The sequence below is a fragment of the Amblyomma mixtum genome, chromosome 3 (assembly GCF_055824585.1).
Source record: "Amblyomma mixtum isolate Tamu chromosome 3, ASM5582458v1, whole genome shotgun sequence".
NCBI classification, from domain to species: domain Eukaryota; kingdom Metazoa; phylum Arthropoda; class Arachnida; order Ixodida; family Ixodidae; genus Amblyomma; species Amblyomma mixtum.
Window position 1 is genome coordinate 121,717,209 of NC_143014.1, and position 20,341 is coordinate 121,737,549.

Sequence of the window (20,341 nt, forward strand, 5' to 3'; positions counted from 1 at the left end):
AAAGAAAGAAGGAAAGAAAGGAAGAAAGAAAGAAACAAAGAAAGAAAGAAAGAAAGAAAGAAAGAAAGAAAGAAAGAAAGAAAGAAAGAAAGAAAGAAAGAAAGAAAGAAAGAAAGAAAGAAAGAAAGAAAGTCGCAGGTTTCGCGAACCGTGCTAAATAGAAGGGAGCAAATTGAATCACTCACTTCCTGAGCGCTTGATTTCGAAGTTACGGTGATAGGAGTTAACCAATACCAGGTATAGTTGACATCATAAATGGGCTTAGCCATCCGTCACGGTTGCATAAGTTACAGGGTCAAAGTACAGGCCACTTAAAGGCAGACAGAGCCAGGACAGAGGTCGAGGTACCAAGTTTGCGCGCGTTTTTATCCAAGTCCTTGAACTGAGTTGGTGACACGCTTGAAGCCTCGAATTAATGATGGGACTCAAATTTGTTTTCGTGCTTTAAACGCAAACAGCAACTACATGCAAAATGAGAGTAAAAAAAAAGGCAGCGATTTAGGCTGTAATAGCACTTAAATGTACCAGAACCATAAAAGCGTAGTCAGTTTCGCGAAGGATGAATTTTGTATTGTTCACGTGAAGAGAACTGCTGAAAAAAAGAAAAGGGAGAATGCGCTTCATTATATCTGCTGGGATGTAGGCTAGAAAAAAAAAAAGGCTTTGTTGACTCGTGGGCACTCTTGATGTAAGCTGGCCCCAATGGGCGTAAGAACGCGCGCGCCAGACATTTCTCTCGGTCACCCGTCGGGGCCGGAAAAAGGCTGGAATAAGCTCGGGCACGGAGGCAGTTAGCGCCGCTATATCGCCCGTAAGAAAACTGCCACCGTAAACTTTACGCCGCGAGGGCTATCAAGTGCGCCGCACGCCCCCAGCCTTTATGCCCGGTGGGGAATGTTGCGACAGCAAGAGATGACTTACGCGAGGCGCGCCAACACCCGTCCGCTGCCGTTGTCCACTGACGCCGATAAAGAAAGCAAAAAGCTGGCTGCATGTCCGAGCCGTACTGCATTCTCAACTGTAAGAGTTCAGCCGACAGTGCAGCGGCCCCGCTTCAAGCTTAATGAAGAATTAATGACAAAACATGCTTGCATTTTACTGCTCGCCTGGAAAATCGTTAGAGAGTTAACGACAATATGTCCTAAAAAGGCAGCGCGCTTTTGAAAAACGCCCTGCCGCGTGCCACGCAAGAGAGCGCTCTAATTGGGGAGTGAATCTAAAAGAATCTTTGGAGGATCACTGTCTGCTTGTCCAAGTGAAGATGTTATCACATACTGCGGAACCTTCGCGCCACGGCGCATTTGTTTAGTGTTCCGACAGCTCTGTATATTGGCGACCAGATACTACCGCCTGTTAGAATAACGGAAGTTATTGTACCGTAGTTTGCGAAAGCAGCAGTTTCGCGAAATTGCCGAGATACTTTCACGAAACAGCCGAAAGGCCAAGCACCCGGATTGGGGCACCATTTTGCTAGATTGATGCAACAATATCACCGCGAACCGTGTCGAATGCGCACAAAAACACCTTCTAAAGCCTCTTACAATTATGCATGCTCCTTAGCCGTCATTATAAATTAAATGCTTCAGTGGATCAGCTGAAGAACTGTGCTTGGCCGCTGGCAGCTGTTCGGCGATCATTGCAATCCGTTGTGTTCCACTATTATGTCTCGGCCCAATGCCATGCCCGCGGTGAAGTCTCACTCACTCAGTCAGAAGCACTGTCATTCACTCATACTCATTCTCGCTAAATTACACTCACTCCCTGACGCACTCACATTCACTTTCACTCACACTCAATCTCATTCACTCTCACTCATTCATTCACACTCTCACTCACTGTACTCAACTTCACTTCCTTTCACTCACTCACTCACTCACTCACTCACTCACTCACTCACTCACTCACTCACTCACTCACTCACTCACTCACTCACTCACTTTTTACGACCTTGGAAAAAGTGAGGCCAGAGTTCACTAAAACACAGTTACAGAGTATGAGACAACGAAAAGGTATCCTCAGCAGTGAAACTACAAATAATATATTGAAGCGTCGGGGCCGGTAATCAACGATACCCTGTTTGACAGCATCAGCGCATGTGCAATGAAAAGAAAAAATTCAGGGCAGCATGCTTCTGCACAAAACCGTGCTTAACAATCTAGGCCATACACGGAAAGAGCCAGGTTTCAAGTTAGAAAATGCTCGAAAAACAAGTACGTGCTTGCATAATTCTCTCGCATGTGGAGATCAATACTCCGTTGTTTGCCTCGTTCCGCTCAGGACAAAACGGCTTTCTTGCATAACATGCTCGCTCAAAGCAACTGCGGCATTCTCGACAGGTGAACGAGTACATAAGTGAAAATTCACGTGCGCTTTCGGTTGAGTGGGCGAGTAGGCAACGAGGACTGGTGAAAAGCGAAGGTGTCTGCGGGTCTCAAACAAACGGTATGAGAGATTCGAGGTGGATATGAAAAAAGAAAGGACGAAGAAGAAGGAAAAAGAGGTGTGTGAGAGCGACGATGTTTGGAGGGCCTTTCATTGCAACACAGGGGGTGACATTTTGGAGCAAGATTTATGAAACGTCGACGGTCGCTGCGAGGTAATCGTTCGTGCGCGGGGACAGGACCACAGGGGGGAAGGCAGACAGATATCTCCGGCGTTGCTCCGGGCAATCACAACTGGCAGCCGCAGGAGTGCGCGCGCGATACCTCCGAGGCCTGTCACATTCGCAGCTCCCCGCAGAAAGCAATTATCGGACTTTTGTCCCAGTCCTGAAGTGCGCACTTGTCTCGCCCATATCAGGTGTCCGCGAGATACGCAAACGGGACGCGACGTGGGCTCTTCGAAAGAGCAATCGCTTGGGTGCGATTTTGCTGCTGAAGCACCTGTTCATGGCAATGGTTGTGGGAAAGCATTTCCTTTCACAGTTTATGCTTCAGCTGTCTTTTTTTTTTCAGGTGATATCTGTATGAGGAACTTCTTCCTGGTATTATGTCGGCGCAGGAGTTGTGTGTAACCAGAAACTGCGAGCGCTCGCCTTGTACAGCCTTGCTAGCTATACTAGCTTTTGTCATTTTGTCTTATCTTCGTGTGGCCGCGATTACATTAGGCATATTTTATTGTCTTAAAATGTGGCGCCTCTGGTCAATGCATGCCTGTCCTGTGCGGAACAGACGAAGCACCGTTGCACATTCCTGCCCCTCGAGTAGCGTTCCTTCTTGTGTTCAGCGCAGCAGCGTGCAGTCAACGGGGGGCTGATATTCCAGCGACAGCTGGGAGATAGCCTTGGACTGCGTGCACACGTGCGGCCGCATTCTGGTTGCCTCTTCACTGCGCGAGACACATCGTGCATGGAGCGAACACGTATACTGGAGACTTACTCAAAAGGAAGGCATTACGAGGGTCGCTGCGCAGCAACAGCTCTCGAGCGCCGATGTAGTACAGATCGCAAGCCATAACCAGGTTCCGAAAGTGTTGAGCGGTGTGTTGCTCAACGAAGAAAATGTTAAGAACCAGAAATGGGGAGGCTAAAATATGTAATGCAACTGAATGCTTGTCCAGAAACTGTGCGCTGTGTGGAGAGGGCTTAGGGGGCCTATTGCATCTCTTGCTTGTTGTTGTTGTTGTTGCGAAGGATAAAAAGAAACCTAGCCTTTAAATGCAGATCACCTAGGCTGCATATAAGAGGCTCGAGGGGGCGTGTTCAGTAACACTGGCAGTAAGAGAGTGACTGTAATAATAAAACAAGCTCAATTTTCTCACTTGTTTACTTGGTTGAGTAGATACCGGCTACGAAAAAAAATTAAATCGTTTGAATGGCTAACTGAAGCGCAGTAAGTGACTTCATTCACTTTTGATGGCAAGCGTACGCAAGAGAATTTAGGGCTGGCGCCACCAATGAAAAAACTGCTCTGCAAACCTTGTAACGAAATTGCGCTCCAAGATATCCGTTGTTAAAACCGACCACTCAGTCACGATGCCGTATTCTGACGTGGCAGAGTTTACAGAGGCTCGTCGGCAGGCCCGCCGCAAGAAACCAAAGGTAGCCGTTGTGTGTTCACCCATGCGTCAGTCCGAAGAGGGAAAACTGAAGCAGGCTTTGTGATCTTGCTCGATGGTGTATGTGCCAAAACAATGCTGTTGGCTATGAGGCAGCTCGTAGTTTAAATTATCTTGATTTACTTTGATCACCTGGGACCGAAACCTAAGTGTAGGGACGTTTTTGCATTTCACCCTCTCTAAATAAAACATGGCCGCCTCAGCCGAACCCGAACTCGCGACGGCGAGCTGAAAGGCCGATCGTCATAGGAGTTGAGCCATCGATGAGCGGACTTTGCCGTTTTTGCCGTTTTTACTGCGTGAATAGGTGAACTCTGCCTCATTATTGACAGCGAGATTTGTCATTCACGTGTTTAAGTTGATATATGTCAGTCTTAGGCAATAACTGCCTCCAACCAGGCCTCAATACAAAAGCTTTCAAGCCAGTGATTACCGAGCTCACGTGTGTATAAAATTAGTTTAATCGGTCGCCTGAGTCTAGAGGACGCAATTTGAATAAGCATGGAAACGAGCATGCTGATTAACGAGCTCCCATAGGTCATCGCACATGTCGATGCCAATTGTCACGAACGTAGAAGTTAACTTGTGACACTGATCCTCCTGGTCACAGCACCAGTTAAGTTGAAACTCTGGTCCTGGTCACGGCACCAGTTAACTTGAAACACTGGTCATCCTGGTCACGGCACCAGTTATGTTTCTCCTCCGCATCGTCGTCGGAATGGCCGGTTCGTCTATGATAGTACGTGGTTAGCAGCTCGAAGGGCACTTCGCGCCTTCGTCCACTCGTCCGGTGACACGTTGCCGGTTGGGGCAGCCACTCCAAACTTCTTGATAGACAAAACTTATTTATTGAAGACGAGACCAAAAATGAAGGCAACAGGAGAAAAAGACTGGGACTCGGCGCGCTCTCCTGCTCTTTCTTTGCAGCGGGTTTTAATACCTACGATAATTGGGCGGAGCTTATTAAATCTGCTCTCGCCCAATTTCAACCAATACTGCTGCAATGGCACTGTGCATGCAAGTGGGCGGAGCCCAGTGCTCGCCAGAGCCCAACTCTAGAGGCGCCAGTAACGTCCACTGCTTAGCTATACAGTGGGGGGTTTAAGAAGTCGCCGACCTTACTGACCCCCACCCACTTGAGAGAATCTCTTTTCAATGGGACACGGTCGTCGGCCCCCTGCGGCCCCGACAGGGCTGTTCGCGGTCTTACTCCCCGTTTCCCGCGGCTTGGACAGCGTATGAGGTGCGCGACGCGCTGTCACCATTCCTAACCTCTCCAGACGGACACGGTAGGGGTAAATTAGCTACTGGCGCCGTAGGCTTCCAGCTTAACAGTAGATAATAAAGGTTATAAATTTGGCAAATTTTCTAATCTGGCCACGAAACAAGCTGAAAAAGCAAATCTGACTCTAAAGTTTTGTTGCTCTTTGGCACTAGCGCAGTCAAAAAGGCAGCCTTATATATAAAGCACAAGCGTAGACAGTTGGGCTAGTTGGTGTGAGCTAATCTTGAGGAACAGCGCGAAAGACGGGACAAAAGGAAGATGGACAACAGGAGCGCTGACCAGTGGCGATTTTATTTCAGAAGGCGCGAAAATATAGGCTTTGAACAGCTTCGCAAATGGAAAAGGCAAAACTCAGCATGCGATGTAGAGAGGGAAGACACATGCCCAACTCAGCTCGGCTGCTAAGAACTGAGGGTAAAGAAAGAACCAAAGAAAGACAACATAAACAAAAAGGGTAAAAGAAATGGTGTGTAAACAGTGACAGCAAAAGGATAACTTAAGGCTTAGCGCGCGTCAAGGAAGTGGCGATTAAGAAATGTGATTTCCTTTGTGAACAAGGTCAAGGATTGCGTACTGACATAGGCTTGATTTTTCTGGTGAATGATGAAGGCTTCCCAAATTTTGCGTGAGCTCTGGTCATGAAATTTCTTCAAGTTGCTGTTTGGTTAAGCAGAGGAAAATAATCCTTACAACTGGTGCAATGAATGGCGAGGTTCAACCTGTTGTCGCTGCTATAAAACTCCGACTTACTCAAAGCAACGCGCAGGTGGCCTGACCCCTTCAAGTCTTGCCTCTTTTGTTCCTATTTGCAGCTCAAGACGAGCTTATCGAATACCTCTAATAGAAAGCGCTTACTCTATAGGGAGAGCCTGGAGTGACCCCTGATACTAAAAGGTAAGCTTCTGCTATGTGGACCTATTATGCGTCCTTGAAATAACTCGATGGACAAATAAGTAAATCAGTTCGCAAAAACAGGAGGCAAAGACCAACCTTGTGCAGAGAAGCAGGAGAGCTTCATTGGTCAGCACTTGTGCATGGGAAAAAAAATAATAGAAAAAAATTACAAACGCCGACAAGCTTTGCAGACGGCACCTACTCTAGATTGGCTGCTCGGTGAGTGAGAACAGGTAATGAAGCCAGTGTTGCGAACTTGAAACGACAAGAAATACTAATGGAAAGTCGCGGTAAGAGGTTCCTCCAGCACGTTAGCAATAATATCGGCTGCACAAAAATGTAATTTATATGTTTGCTTCATTGCGCTGTAGAATAAAAAAAAAAGAAAAATACGTGGACTATGAAGTGGTCAGAATCATGCGGCGAGAGAGGCCTCCACCTGTCCATTCCCGCCGTCTTCCGAGGATGCGCTTTCTGTGTAAAAATGACTTTTCTTTACGTCCTATGCTGGCCAGAGACCTCTTGTTTTGCCAGCAGGTGCCTATAGCGTTGCTTTTAGCGCTATCGCCTTCTACTCTTTCTTACTGGCAGTCCAGTAGGCCCAAAAAGCGGAGCATCGGATGGCCCGAGGCAATAAAGAGTGGACTGGCAGGCGCGCAGGATGGTTCTTTTGTGTCGCTGCAGAGCGACGGGCGTCTCCTTGGTCTTTCACCGCCGCGCGCGCAGCGCCGCTCGGGAAGGAACACGGCCTCGATCGCGCCATCGTTTTGAAAAGTTTCCCCATTGTCCCGTTCTCTTTCGCAGCCTTCGAAGGCGGACGGCCCGGCCTGAGCAATTACTCAACGCAGGACCCTTTCAGAAAAACGCCCACACTGGACGGACAAGCGCGCCCGCGCAGCGCAACTGTTGCCCCCGCAGCCCGAAAGCACCCCAGGGTGCGTTTCGTGTCCCGAAGCGAAGGGAGCTGGCGCCTTCGAAACGAACCCCCTCCTTTTTTCTTCCTCTTTCCCCCTCCCCTTTTTTTCGGCGAGGGGCGGCGCGACTTCCCTCTTGCCCCCCCCCCCCCCCCCCCCCCCCCCCCCGGGTGCGCGCCGGCGGCGCCTGGGCCGGGGCGGTGCGCGCGCGGACGCCGAGAAGCGCTGGTAGCGGCAACAGTGCTGCTCCGTGAAGCGCCTAAGAGCCGCGCAGTGCGCATGCGCGGGGAGAGCTCGGGTCGCGCAGGGGGAGGATGGTGGTCGGACCAAGCTGACGGCCAGGCTAGAAAGGCATGCCGCCCAAATACGACAGGAGAGCACAGACGCAGCGCACCGAAAGCCGTGAGTAGACGTTCCAAGCAAAGCCGGTCACGGAAGCCGGCAGGCGTGTCACGACGTGCTCGGCGACATGCCGCCGACCCCCTGTCGTGGCAGTGCGCGCGCGCCACAAGTGAGCTGCCGCCGCCGCCACCGAGGCCGCGTGCAGGGCCGGCGCAGCCTGCCCTCGGCAACCCGGCTGCAGGCTGCGCGGCCGCCTCTACCCGCGACGGCACGTGAGCGCGGGCTCTGACATGGGCCGTCCGCTGACATGCTTCCCCTGCTTATCCCGCTAACTGGCACCGCCGCCGAAACACGTCTCCCGGCGCACTGACACAGCCACCGGGCGTGCACGAGCAGACCGGAACAAGTTGCGGCAATGACACGCTCGTCTCTTTAGAATCGCAGATGCATGGAGATGACACGATAGCGAGCGTCGAGTGACAAGTGTTTCTGCTTCCTCGCGAAATGCAGTAGTCTCATTTTCCGAATGCATACGCCACCATTTTCCTGGTGACACTACTAGCCAACGTTGAAAAAGGAACTTGTTTTAGCCCCTTGAAAGCGTGCTTTTTTGCACTAAGGGGCTTTGTGCGGCGAAACTACCTGCAACGAAGACGAGGAAGACTTTAGTAGTATTTTTTTATTTAATGTTTAGCATACATTGGGATTTCCACAAGGGGCGCTTTGCATTACAGCAGCCGAAAACACTCTTACAAACTTTTGCATATTACAGATTTTGAATTCTGAACCAAGCCAACAGGCATAAGGTTTATCCGCTGCGCACCGCCGGCGAGAGCATACTTGTTTCGCTTGGTCAGGTCCACGTAATATTGGGGACAAAGGTCTCCTGGACGCGTGAGCGGCAACTGAAACTATTACTCCTGTTGTTAGACGGTGGCTGTAGATCAAACTTGTGGAGGTGAAAATAGGGCTGCTGTGTTCAGATTTGTTGTATTGAAATAAGGTGGTCGTTCGCAGACGAGGAGGAACGTATGCACCAAGAACATTTCGCGCACTCTGGAGATTTTTTTCTGGGATAGTACATGCAAAGAAAATATAACTAGCATTTTTCTATATTGTTATGCGCGCTGGCGGTAGGCTTTCAACACGTAACTTCATGATCATAGACGTGACTTTCTATGGGTGAGTTGTGCATCAACACGTTATCTTATTGTCAAATGCAATCACATGCATTTCCAGCAACACTTTGTCTTGCGAAGACCGCTCGAATGTTGTAAATGTTAACAGCGCATTTTTTGTATACGTGCAAGAGCAAACTAATTTTGAGCTGAGTTCATTTCAGTAAAGACTAAAAGGGGAAACAAAGTGTGCCCCTCCTCGTCTCCCATCCTCAACGGACCTTTATGTTCTGTTAAAAAGAAAGTAATAATTAACTTCAAAAGTCTCGGCGATCCCTTGCATACGAGGTGGACAACAATGGTTGGCCTGTCGCGCGCTGCTATGCGTCAAGTTTTGTAACAGACGCCGAGAAAGGTACTGCGTACTTTCAATTTGGCCAAGTAGCATCCCAGGCCCGGGAAGCCTCGCGTTCCTTTCTCGCTGACTTTTTGTCAATATTCCGTCAGCTGTATGAGTTGTCGTTTCCATATCAGAATGTTAAACTTAAGAAAAAAATAAGGAAACCTTGGCTAGGACCAGAACACATAAAAATGATAACTGAAAAAAACCTTCTTTTTCAAGCCTTCCTCAGGACAAAAGACCTAGCTAAACTTGAAATATTTAAGAAGTATCGGAACAAACTAAACGCGGAATTGCGAAGAGCAAAGAAATACTACTACAACCACCTTTTCAGTACTGCAAGAAAAGAGCGTCCGGACAAAGTTTGGAAAATATTCAACGAAGCCCTAAATAGACAAACAACACGAGAAAACACTTCTGAATTGACAATAGATGGTAAAACATTATCCGGAATCCCTCTAGCCGAGTATTTCAATGAACACTTCGTCAATGTGGCAAAGCCAGCAGTCGACAACTCGACTAGCGCTTTGCTTCACTACCAGTGTAAGGAGACACTATTTCTTTACCCAACGGATGAAACAGAAATCTATCGCACATTTATAAATTTGAAAAACACCAATGCCAGCGATATTGACGGCTTTCAAATAAAAGCAGTGAAATACGTTATCGATATTATTGCGCCGCATCTAGTATACATATTCAATCTGGCTCTTACATCTGGATGTTTCCCGGACAGGATGAAAATCGCTAAAGTTTCAGTTCTTTTTAAGGGGGGCGATAAAAACGATGTTAACAACTATAGACCCGTCTCAGTGCTTCCTGTATTTTCTAAGGGTTTAGAGAAGATTATTCTTTTGCGCATGAACAGCTTTTTCGTTAAACATAACATGCTTTCAGATGCTCAACATGGCTTTCGGAAAGGCAGGTCAACGGAAACAGCACTATTAACTCAGAAGGAATTAATAATCTCTAATATTGATGAAGGCAGACTTACCCTCGGAATTTTCATTGACTACAGCAAAGCATTTGATCGCCTAAACCACGAAATATTACTAGACAAACTGTTCAGTTATGGTGTCCGAGGAGTTGGTTTCGCTTTACTTAAATCCTTTCTTTTGAATCGTCAGCAGCGCGTCTCTATCGCTGAAAGTCACTCATCACACAGATTACTAACTTCCGGCGTGCCACAAGGAAGTATTTTAGGGCCGTTTCTTTTCAACATCTATGTGAGCGATATCGTGCAAAAGGAAAGCAATGCAATATACGTGCTCTACGCAGATGACACGAGCATCTTTTTCACCGGTAAAAATGTAGACGAACTATTAATAGAAGCCAAAAAAGAGCTTGCAATAATTTGGGATTGGTCAAGTAAGAACTGTTTAAAAATAAATGGCAATAAATCTAAGGCCATATTATTCATGGCTAGAGGGAAGCAAGCACAGATAGAAGAAAGGTTGGTCCTTGGGGGTGCACCCATAGAAATTGTTAAGAAACATAAAATTCTTGGCGTGACCTTTGCTGCTGACATGTCGTGGAATCATCACATTCAATCATTATCAAGGACACTATCTACGTCAGTCGGAGCACTAGCACGGTGCCGTCATTTTCTTCCAGATAGAGCAAAACTTCAAATTTATCATGCACTGTTTTCCTCTCACATAAATTACTGTACACTGGTTTGGGCCACAACCACACAAACAAATATTCAAACACTGCTCCTTCTTCAAAAGAAAGCACTTCGTTGCATTGCAAATGTGTCCTATTTACATTCATCTGCACCATTGTTCACACGGTATAACATAATAAGCGTCGAAAAAATTTACGAGTTCCGTCTACTGTACTCACACTTATTTTCCGATGAAAAGTTTAAGAGCCTCATAAAATTCCTTTCGCATTTGCAGAAACAGAAAAGTGATTGTCGCACCCGTGGATCTGAGACATGGCTGATACCACGCAGACGTACAAATTATATGCTACAGTCGCTCACGCACAACTTGCCGTGCTTGCTTAACAAATTACTGTCAGCAAATTTTGACTTAAGCGCATGTAATAGAAAACAGACACGTGAAATTTTTTTCTCATCCCAGTTTTTGTGCAGCTAATCGTATTCAATGTATTTTCATTGCCTTTATGTTTTTCGTACTGTATACTTTCTTGTGCTGTGTTTTGATGTGTTTGGAATGTGTTCCGATGAGTCAAGTTATGTGAAAGTGTTCAGAATTTTGTGTTGGCTATATGCTGCTGCCTTGTACGGGCATCAGGCACCCTCAAGCTGCCAATGGCAGCTTTTTTGCCTCATGACCCCCAACGAGTCGTTGGAAATAAAGTTTTGAATTTGAATTTTGAATTTGAAAAGATAACCCAAAAGTCTTGAACAGCCACAGACCCTGCGTGTGGCATGCGTGTGATCGCGGTGTTGACGCGGGATCATACACTCAATTGCTACTAGCTCTGCCGGCGTCGCTGTGCAAATACGCATTTTTTGTTGTCTGTACTGCAGCAAACCAAACTATAACTGTGCATACTCGTACACGATACATTGGCACAGTAGCGTTTGCTTACGTCTGCGAACGTTAGAATACGCTCATTTCTTTCTAAATCCAGGAACATACTCTGCGGCGTCAGATTCTGTTCACCTCTCCTTCAAAGTGTGGCTAAAGGCTGAGAGCAACTATTTCCCCTTCCTCCTTTCTCACTCTTCTGTGTTGCCGGTGTCGTCGTGGCTTCGACTGCACTGCCAGAACGCCATTGTCAGCCTCGAAAAAACCGGTACAATGGCGCACTCTCTACAGATGAAATTGCTGGCGCATTATACACTAATACATAGCTCAGGAAAGGTTTCAGGCAAACATAGCGTAGCATTTCGCAACGGTATGAACAAATTACATATTATTACGGCCCTTTCGTGAACCTAGCATAGGTGTATACCAACAGCGCACTGCGCTGTGTTTGTTGTTTTATTATCATGAGGTTAGCATACAAAAAACCTGTGGTCTTCAGAAAAGTAAGCCACTAACGTGCTGACGTGAACTCTGTTGTCCATCCGTTTAAAAAAAAAAAGCAGACGGTCAATGCTTACCAGATGGAGTTAGCGCTAACCTTCGAATCACAAACGTTTTTGCAGAAACTATTAGGCGAAAATAAACGAGTAGAACCGAAGTAAACATTTTCTACATTCTATGAACTATTTCACTGCAGTGACAAAAGTTTTATTGCGTGAAAGAATTGCTTGCCAAATACTTTTGACGTCCGTGGCTACAACACATAAATGTGAACTACAACACAACATATTAATCTTGTCTGTGCGAGGCGCATAGCGAATTTATGATGCAAACAAAGGAAATAAGAGACGCAATAAATATTTCGGGTCTCCATTTTGTGAGTGCGCGCCCGTATGCGTTAGCGTGCGTGCGTGCACGCGTCCATTTTCGCCGTCACTTTGGCCATCATTTGCACTGCATATGCTTTCTGGTTCTCTCCCATAAAAAATAGATTAAGGAACGCGAAGATAAATGTGTATAATGGTGGGCTACATATTTTCGCGGCGCAGATATTATGTCTACGGCGCGGCAGGAACGGCAGTGTGCACGCTTGCTTTGTAGGTAGACGAATGACATCTGGCCAACGCGTTTATTGCGTTGGATCCTATTGTGCTTCGGACAGAGAGCGTTCGAGCAAAAGCACACCCGCAAAACGTTTCTGTAATACCCCGGCGTGATGCCGCTTAGAGAAGCGGAGGCCGAGAGGGCCGGCTAGATGGAAATGCCCGCAACGGAATCAGCGGCGCGCCGGCCAGGCAGCGCTCGACTAATGTCCCGCCGCCTGCAGCAGCAGCGCACAGCTGCTCTAATTGAATATGCTAATGCACTCAGCACCCGGCTTGCGCGACTTGAGCTCTGTTGTTCACCGAACGTAGAATGAATGAGAGCGAGTGAGCAAAAAAAATAAAGGGGTGGAGGGGGGGAGCATGCCAGTCTGAGCGCCCTGACATGAAGCGCTGACGACCGGGTGGATGCGAAGTGGGCGACACGGAACCGACAGACATTGGATCACAGTGCGCGGTGCTACAGAGCGGCTGTGCCTGGGGCAGGCACAATCAGAAGCTCATTCGCCCGGCTACTGGCGCGCCGTTGACGAGGATTTGTGTCCTGTTTACCTGGCCGGCAGCACAGGGCAGATGGCTTATGCGGCCGGTGTCCGCGTAAATGCATTAGCCAGTGCAGTTTGACTTTCGCCGAGAAAATGTTTTGGGTTTAACGAAATCGCACGTATTCGGAAATAACGCCATACTGAAATTAAGTATCGACACGATTATGATTAGGACTCCAACAAGCAGTCTGCGCATGCCTGCTTCCCGCGTAATCTTAAGCTCGAGGCCCGCCCTGCGCGCAGGTTAGGCTTTGTTGGTTCGCAAACACTTCCCTATTTTTAGTTAAAGAGGCAGAAGCTTTCACTAAAGGAATAACCTGTTCTTTCGCAATTGCCATGCGCTGCGAGAGCAGCGTACCCGCTTCTTTATGTGTAATTTTTATGAAGTAGGAAAAACACCCTGCCTGCGCGCATGCAACCACAGAGGGTATTCCTAGTGTCGAGCACACTCGCCCATAATGGCGGCATGGGCTGTATCGCTGCTGAAGAATGCATACCGTAAATAAGTTCTTTACACTAGACCTAGGGTTCTATATTTTATATTTTTTGTTGGCTACAAACATTTTCGTTCGCTTTCAGAGACTAATCTGAATTAAATATCCTTACGCAAATATATACCGCGCTGCGTCAACACACCAGACACATGGAGGAGCAGCGTACTAGAGGCTTTCAGACCTTCCGCCGTGAAAAATTAAACGCCGTCATGGCTTTTTGGTTTATAAATTGTAATGCCCTCTTTTGGCTACCCTTCAGCATACGTTGGCTTCTATCTTCCTCTCTCGTTCACACACACACGCACACACACGCATTATAAGAGTGAGCAGAAAGAGGAAGCTCCCACACCATGAATAATTACTCCCGGCAGCGCGAGTTTCCGGCACTTTTAGTCTACTTCATCTCTCGTCCATTAATGTACGCTTAGCACTCAGCGGCAAACGCCGCTTTTCCATCCTCGCTTCAGTACCCGTTTATCTTTCCTCTATTATTGGGCTTCTGTTGGCTAAAACACCATTTGGTCGGGATGTCCGCGAAAAGCCGACTCCTAATATTTTTAACGGCATCGTTGCAGATGTGAAGCCGCTCCCATCGGAAACGCTTCGGACGACCTGAAAGCTGCCCTCGGGGGATGTCACAGGGGTGCGCACACTCTTTCGTCGACCGCCCTATGCGCCGAAGCCATGCCACGAGGCTTAGATATTGCGCGTCTCCCCCGCTAGAATCGGAAAGGCCTGGATTCCATATTCGAATTCCTGTTACTAGAATGGACCCAGCTGTCTACCTCTCACAACTACACACCCTTCTAATGGGTTCAAAACATGTGCCACATGCTTCTTTCAGTATATGAAAACGCGTGCGTTGCGAGTTTGCTTATGTAGGTGTGCGCATGTTTCATTTTTTTATTTTTCTCGAGGGGGTATTCCTAAGCACGCTAATATGGTTCTGACAGTTTCAACTGAGCGAACCTGGCTGAGTGCCAGAAAGAATTTATTTTGTGTCACGCTTTGTTCTGTTTCTTTCTTAGGCCCAAGCGAATTCCGATAACCGAATCGCCATTAATCACGATTACCTGGTCCCAGAGACCACACGGCCTGAATTTTTTTTTTTTTTAGTTAAAACACCTTAACGAAAGAACAGTGATTGCTGCATTGGGGTATTCGGCTAGACCTTGCGTCCCCAGCGTCCTGCAGTCGTTATGCTCAAATTCTACCGTTGACCAATCATTTCTTTTCTTTTATAGGAAGTTTAAAAAGTCCAGCAGAGGCTGAGACTTGGAACTAAGTATGAGGTACCTTGTCGTCATCTTGGCGCCGGCGAGCTACTCGACAGCGTTCGCTGCTCGATATTCTCCTCGGATTGAAAATGGTGAATAACTGTGCGTTGCGTCAGCTGCGCCCACAATTTCAATACACGGCTACTGCGTTGGCGCTGGAGCAAAATAAACCGTTTGGCGAGGCTGCTGAGTGCAGCCACCTGGCGCACAGGTCTAATAAGAGTGGTCGCGGACTGCATTCAACTCGCACAGGAAAGAGGCATTGTTGCGTCCATGTCAATGTTCCCTGGTGCTAGGTATATGCGCCAAATGTTTTCAGGCAACATGCTGTACACAAATGCACTTGGTGCACGTAGCTTCTTTACTACGAAAACACGAAGATTCGTTAGACCGATGTTTCTGATTACGAACCTCTTCTGCAAAAGAAGTTATACTTACCTGAAATGCCTATATGAAGCATTCCACATGACCCAGCGAAACGTGATTGATGCTGGGGTTTTCGAATTTTACCGCGGCGAACTTTATTCTGCCCTTAAGGGCAAAGGACAGGGTTAATTTGAGAGACATTTGAGAGGCCTTTGCCCTGCGGTGGGCGTAGCGAGGCTGATGATGATGACGCATGAGGCGCTCAAATTAGCTTTCCAGTACACCTTGGCTTTAAGCATTCTTAATGTTCGTACGAGACGATGACGTCTTAATAGACATACGCTTCATAGTCTTTTTCTTTTTCGCTCTCGACCTGAACTGAGCCTAACGCGACAACTCGGCGGGACTGAATACTTAATAAAGGGCGTTCAGATAAATAGCGTTCACTCTATTTAATTCAGAGGTACTTTTAAAACGCACTTTCCCGGGACTGTGCTAGTCCACCGCATTTGGGGGAATCCCCCAATGTGGAGCAGATTTAAATTAAGGAAGTAATTACTCATTAGCTTCCACCTGAGTGCAGACATACGGCTATAAAGGAGAGCTCGACAGTTTTCTTGAATCTTCGCTCTTTGAGTGTGAGTATTTTGAAAAAGCTGCGTAGTTTGTTTGCTTTTTTTTGCAGCCGGACGGCTGCGCTCACGAGAACAGTAATGAGTAATTACTTCCTTAATTGTTCTCTGGGGCGGGTTCGCAATAGTGGCAGTACGGGCCGCGGAGCCAGCCACACTCAGCAGCCTGCAAAAGCTACAGCTGGCGGCAGCTAATCGGGGGCCAGTTCTTAAAAGTTTGCTCGTGGGAACGGTCCATGATTGGCCACAGCTTGTGTGCTATCCAGTCACCTGTGAATCAATTTTTGCAAATGGCTTCTTGAGTCATGCCCTTGAATATAGATGGGGTCAGCAGTAGTTTGCAGTACCCATGGAGGAAGGAAAGAACTGGCCGTTCAGTAGCGTCCCTCAGGTGCACTCACAAACGGTTTCGCCATCTAGTGACAAGACGTCAAAGTACATCAACTCTGCGTTGAAGAAATTTTTATCCGCAGTTATTGATAACAAGGGTGGATGCCCTGCGAGCCTGTTTTTGTTCCAAGACGAAAAGCTATGCAAATAGAAGAAGGAATAACAACCTACTAAAAGCTAGAGAACCACTGGAAAAGAGCTTGAAAATCACCAAATTATCTGAAAAACAGGGGTGTGTTGCAGGTTACAACTCTACGAGTGGGCGAGGGTGTGCGAAATAAAAGTGATACGGTACATTTATAACGAGCTATCGAGTCGAAGAATGCAGCGGCGAGATGTATTTATTCCGAAGCTGGCGAGAAGCGGGCCGCCATCTTGCCAACGCATCCCGTAACGTGCCTGTACAGCGCGCACGCGTAGCGTGCGTACCCCCACAACACCCGGCGAGATACGTAGTGTCCTGCGCATGCGCATTGCTTACCCGCGAAGTCTCTGCGTACGCTAGCTCACTGCGTACACCCAACTAAATGTGTCTATTTACAGCACTAGCTGTATAGGGGTAGGTGGGCCTGTTTCACTCTGACGTCACAAGGCAAAAAAAAAACAAAACAAACGTGCTGCATGAGGGTGCCGTCACTCAGTCGCTAGCTACTGGGCAGAGGAAGTGGGTTGCCCCGAAGAGAACCTGTAAGAACATTGCGAACGTCGCCGTGAACGCGAGCGCAGGAGATCTATGGAATTCCGCAGTAGCGGGCCCGTGAAACGTAGCGGAAGCGTCAATATCGAGTGGATTCCGCCGCGAAAGCTCGCGATAGCGAGAAGAAAAGACAACGGTGCCAAAATCAGGAACCCGCAAAACCAAAGCCGCCAGGCACAGGAGAACTACGATGCATGGTGCCACTCGGACGATGGAGCGTAAATTCAACGTTACCCGTTCGGTTTTGCTTGTTCAATTTGCGAGAGACAGTTAAAGATGCTGGAGAACTTGAGTGGTATACGTGCACGACTAACCGTCTCATTCATCGGTTGCATCACAGGGAGGAGGGCCTAAGCGACCAGCTAGTACAGAAACTCGTAGCAGGTTTTGTATGACCGTTGGTCAGTTTTCTTGCTACCCTTATTCCGCTGACGACACACTGAACCCATTGAGCCCAACCGAATGGCGTGGACGCGAATCGCTTCGTTGTGAGTGCTGGGAGGACCGTGTTTACTTGGCAATGTTTTGTTTCCTCGTTTGATGATTTCGAGGGTGACATGACTGTATTTTGCCCGTTGGGGTAATGGTGGGTGCTGTTTTGGCCCCGATAAATCAAAGTAATAAAAACTGAACACTGTTATAGTGATATGCGTATCAGCAGCCAGGCAATGTTCATGAAGTGTAGCTTTATTTATTTACATGCTTCGCCGGTACAAGCTTTCCTCGTGCGCATTCCGCCGCTATTATGAAAACTCCGCCTCCTCATGTAAAAAAAAAAAATGCTGACGATTTAACCTTTCTACCCTAGCAAAATCTCTGATAGCAGAAATAATAGCCTATTTGGTTTTCAACAACCAGTAGGCAGTTAGACTAATAAGAAATGCATCAAATAGAAAATATGATAAACTATATTCTATTTGCTGCATTTCTTATCACACTAATTGCCTATGAGTTGTCGATAAGCTTATAGGGTGTTAGCTTCGCTGTTGGATTTCCTGATGCTGGGAGGTGCCAATTGCAGGCCTTTCACTCTGAGATACGTCTATGTTGGAAGAACATGTACTACACTGCCGTCTTTGGGAGCACTGCGACATTGAAAGGCCATGCAGAGTATACATCCTCTACACTCACCGTGAACAATAGGCAGCCCTCACTGGGCTTATATAGCCCCTCTCAACAGCGCAGCCATATGTACTGGTGGTGGGTTGCTGATCAATGAAGCTATATAAATAAATGTTAGAAGTAGATACTCGTTATGTACTGTGTAAAACTGAGCAGGTTCTTCTGCAACCTTTTGTTAATTGAAGAGTGCAATATTTGATGACGCGTAAAGAAGAGCATGTTGTTTAAAATTGTTCATGTTGCTTCCGAGTAATGTGTTAGAGTAACTGGGGACTTATGCAGCAAATACAAGGATGTATTAGACCAATACAAATTTGTATTAGAACTTTTGCCAGGGTAAGCGCAAAATATTGTGTGAAAGCACAGTTTTTCGCGGGTGGACACCACCGGCACATACCTGAAAGTGCGATTGAGGTTTCCGCTGACACAAGGAGCCAGTTATGCGAGTACAACTTTTTCATTGTCAATGCCAATTCTCCTAACGTACGCCGGCGGCCTATGCTCCAGTGCCGCGTTTCTGCCACAGCGTTGTCAACGACAACGCATGCAGCGCACATCTCTCTGTCACTTCCGCCGCATAGTTAAATGCGTGGATATTAGTTTCATAGGGTATTAGTAGACGAAGACGATGATGTGCAATGCACACCGTGAGAGTGGGTTGCAGTTCAACGCGAGGCGTGTTCGGCTGCGGCAACAGCCTAGTGCTCTCTCGCACAGCGACTTGCTGAGGTGGGCTATTCGCGCCGCCGCGTGTTCGGCTCCCAGTCGTGGGTATTTCTTTGATTTATTTCCATTTATTACTTTCATTTGCCACAAACCCACAAACACCGTAAGCATACAAACATCCCAAGGTCTTGCTCGAGGTTGACCCATCGGAATAGTTCTTTCGCACTAAAACATTTCGCGCACCACTGCTACAAAACTAAGCGCAAGTTTCCGACATCGAAGTGCGGCACAGTGACGCGAAATCACATGACAGCGTCAATGTGTATGCCGGTTTGCGTCGGGTGCCATTATTAGGCCTCGTGGCCTCGTTATGACGAGCCACGGCGAGAGACGTCAGCAATGAGCTTCTTCCTCCAGTGTTCGTGAGGTGTAAGCGGTTCATAATGGCAGTATCGTAGGGGCAGCACAGGCATACGCGCTATTAGACGAATAAATGTAGTGAACGCAGTGGCGAACTCAGAATTCCGTAGTACTCGAAAAGGTCTCACTGGTGCAGGCGAACGCATGCTAGGGATTCAGTCCTCGCTGCTGCTCGCGATGCACGGCGCACTGTGGTTTTGGTTCAGCCTCAGCGATAGATACATAGTTTAATAATGCCGGTGCGTTTGCACGCACTGATGAGCTTTGAAATGCAACAAAAACAGAGCGACTCGCTTGACTCGGATGACAGCTCCCAACCGCAGTTTTCCGCATAGTACTACTTGTGCGCCGGGTAATCAATGAATTCATGTATTGAAGAATAATTGCTCAACTTTCGCGTCAGTAAAACGCACTCGGTTCGTCGATTGAAGGAAATGTTTTTTTTTTTTTTTTTTTTTTGCGGGTAGCTCAAGGAGCGCGCGGAAAGGAGGGCAGAAGTGTGCGAGATTGTAACAGGCACCAAAGCGACCGGCGCCTGATTTGAAAATCGCGTGCCCGGGACAATGCGTCGCGGCGGCGTTGCCATGGCACTCACCGCGGTGGGCGCCGAATGGGCCTCGACCTCGCCTCACCCGCGACAATTTTCGCGCAGAGTCTTTATGCGTTGCAAAAATTGCCGCGATAACGGCGCATCCCGGAAAGCGGCAGCGTCAAACCATCTGTTTCTTTTCGTTTTTTATCTTTTTTGACGTCCGCCTCGCGAGGGCTGTGATGTTAAAAAAAAGAAGAAGCGTCATTCGCTTCCGCCGACTTTCTCAATAATCCGAACTCAGTATTCAAGAGACAAGCGTATAAAAACGCACTTGGTGCTCGAAAACATCATTTTGCGAAAAGTCCGCGCTGGTTGCGCGAAAAGCGAACCGATTGCATCGCTGCAGCTTGAACTGCGTCGCACGGAGCCGGCTTATCAGAACGCGCTGGCCCCGTAATACCCGCAGGTATGATCCTCTGCCAATGCGACGCGGGCCGGCGTAGGCTGGCAGACCGTGTCGGCGCTTTGCGACAGCGTTATTGGAAGGGTGCCAAGCGTAGGGGTCGCCGGCATCCAGGCCTTTCTCC

At 47.8% G+C, this 20,341-nt stretch overlaps 1 protein-coding gene across 2 annotated transcripts in view; it reads left to right on the forward strand.

The window, feature by feature from the left end:
- The window catches only part of LOC149351650 (uncharacterized), a 249,816-nt gene that overhangs the window by 126,784 nt on the left and 102,691 nt on the right, over positions 1–20,341 (forward strand). The window contains exon 1 of one of the 2 annotated variants that reach the window (XM_089580985.1): positions 7,391–7,551. The exons of the other annotated variant lie outside the window; for it this stretch is intronic. Within the exon in view, the coding sequence (XP_089437111.1) occupies positions 7,503–7,551 (49 nt within the window). The 5' untranslated portion in view covers positions 7,391–7,502. Of the gene's footprint in view, positions 1–7,390; positions 7,552–20,341 lie in introns of those variants that run through there. 2 annotated transcript variants of the gene reach the window in all.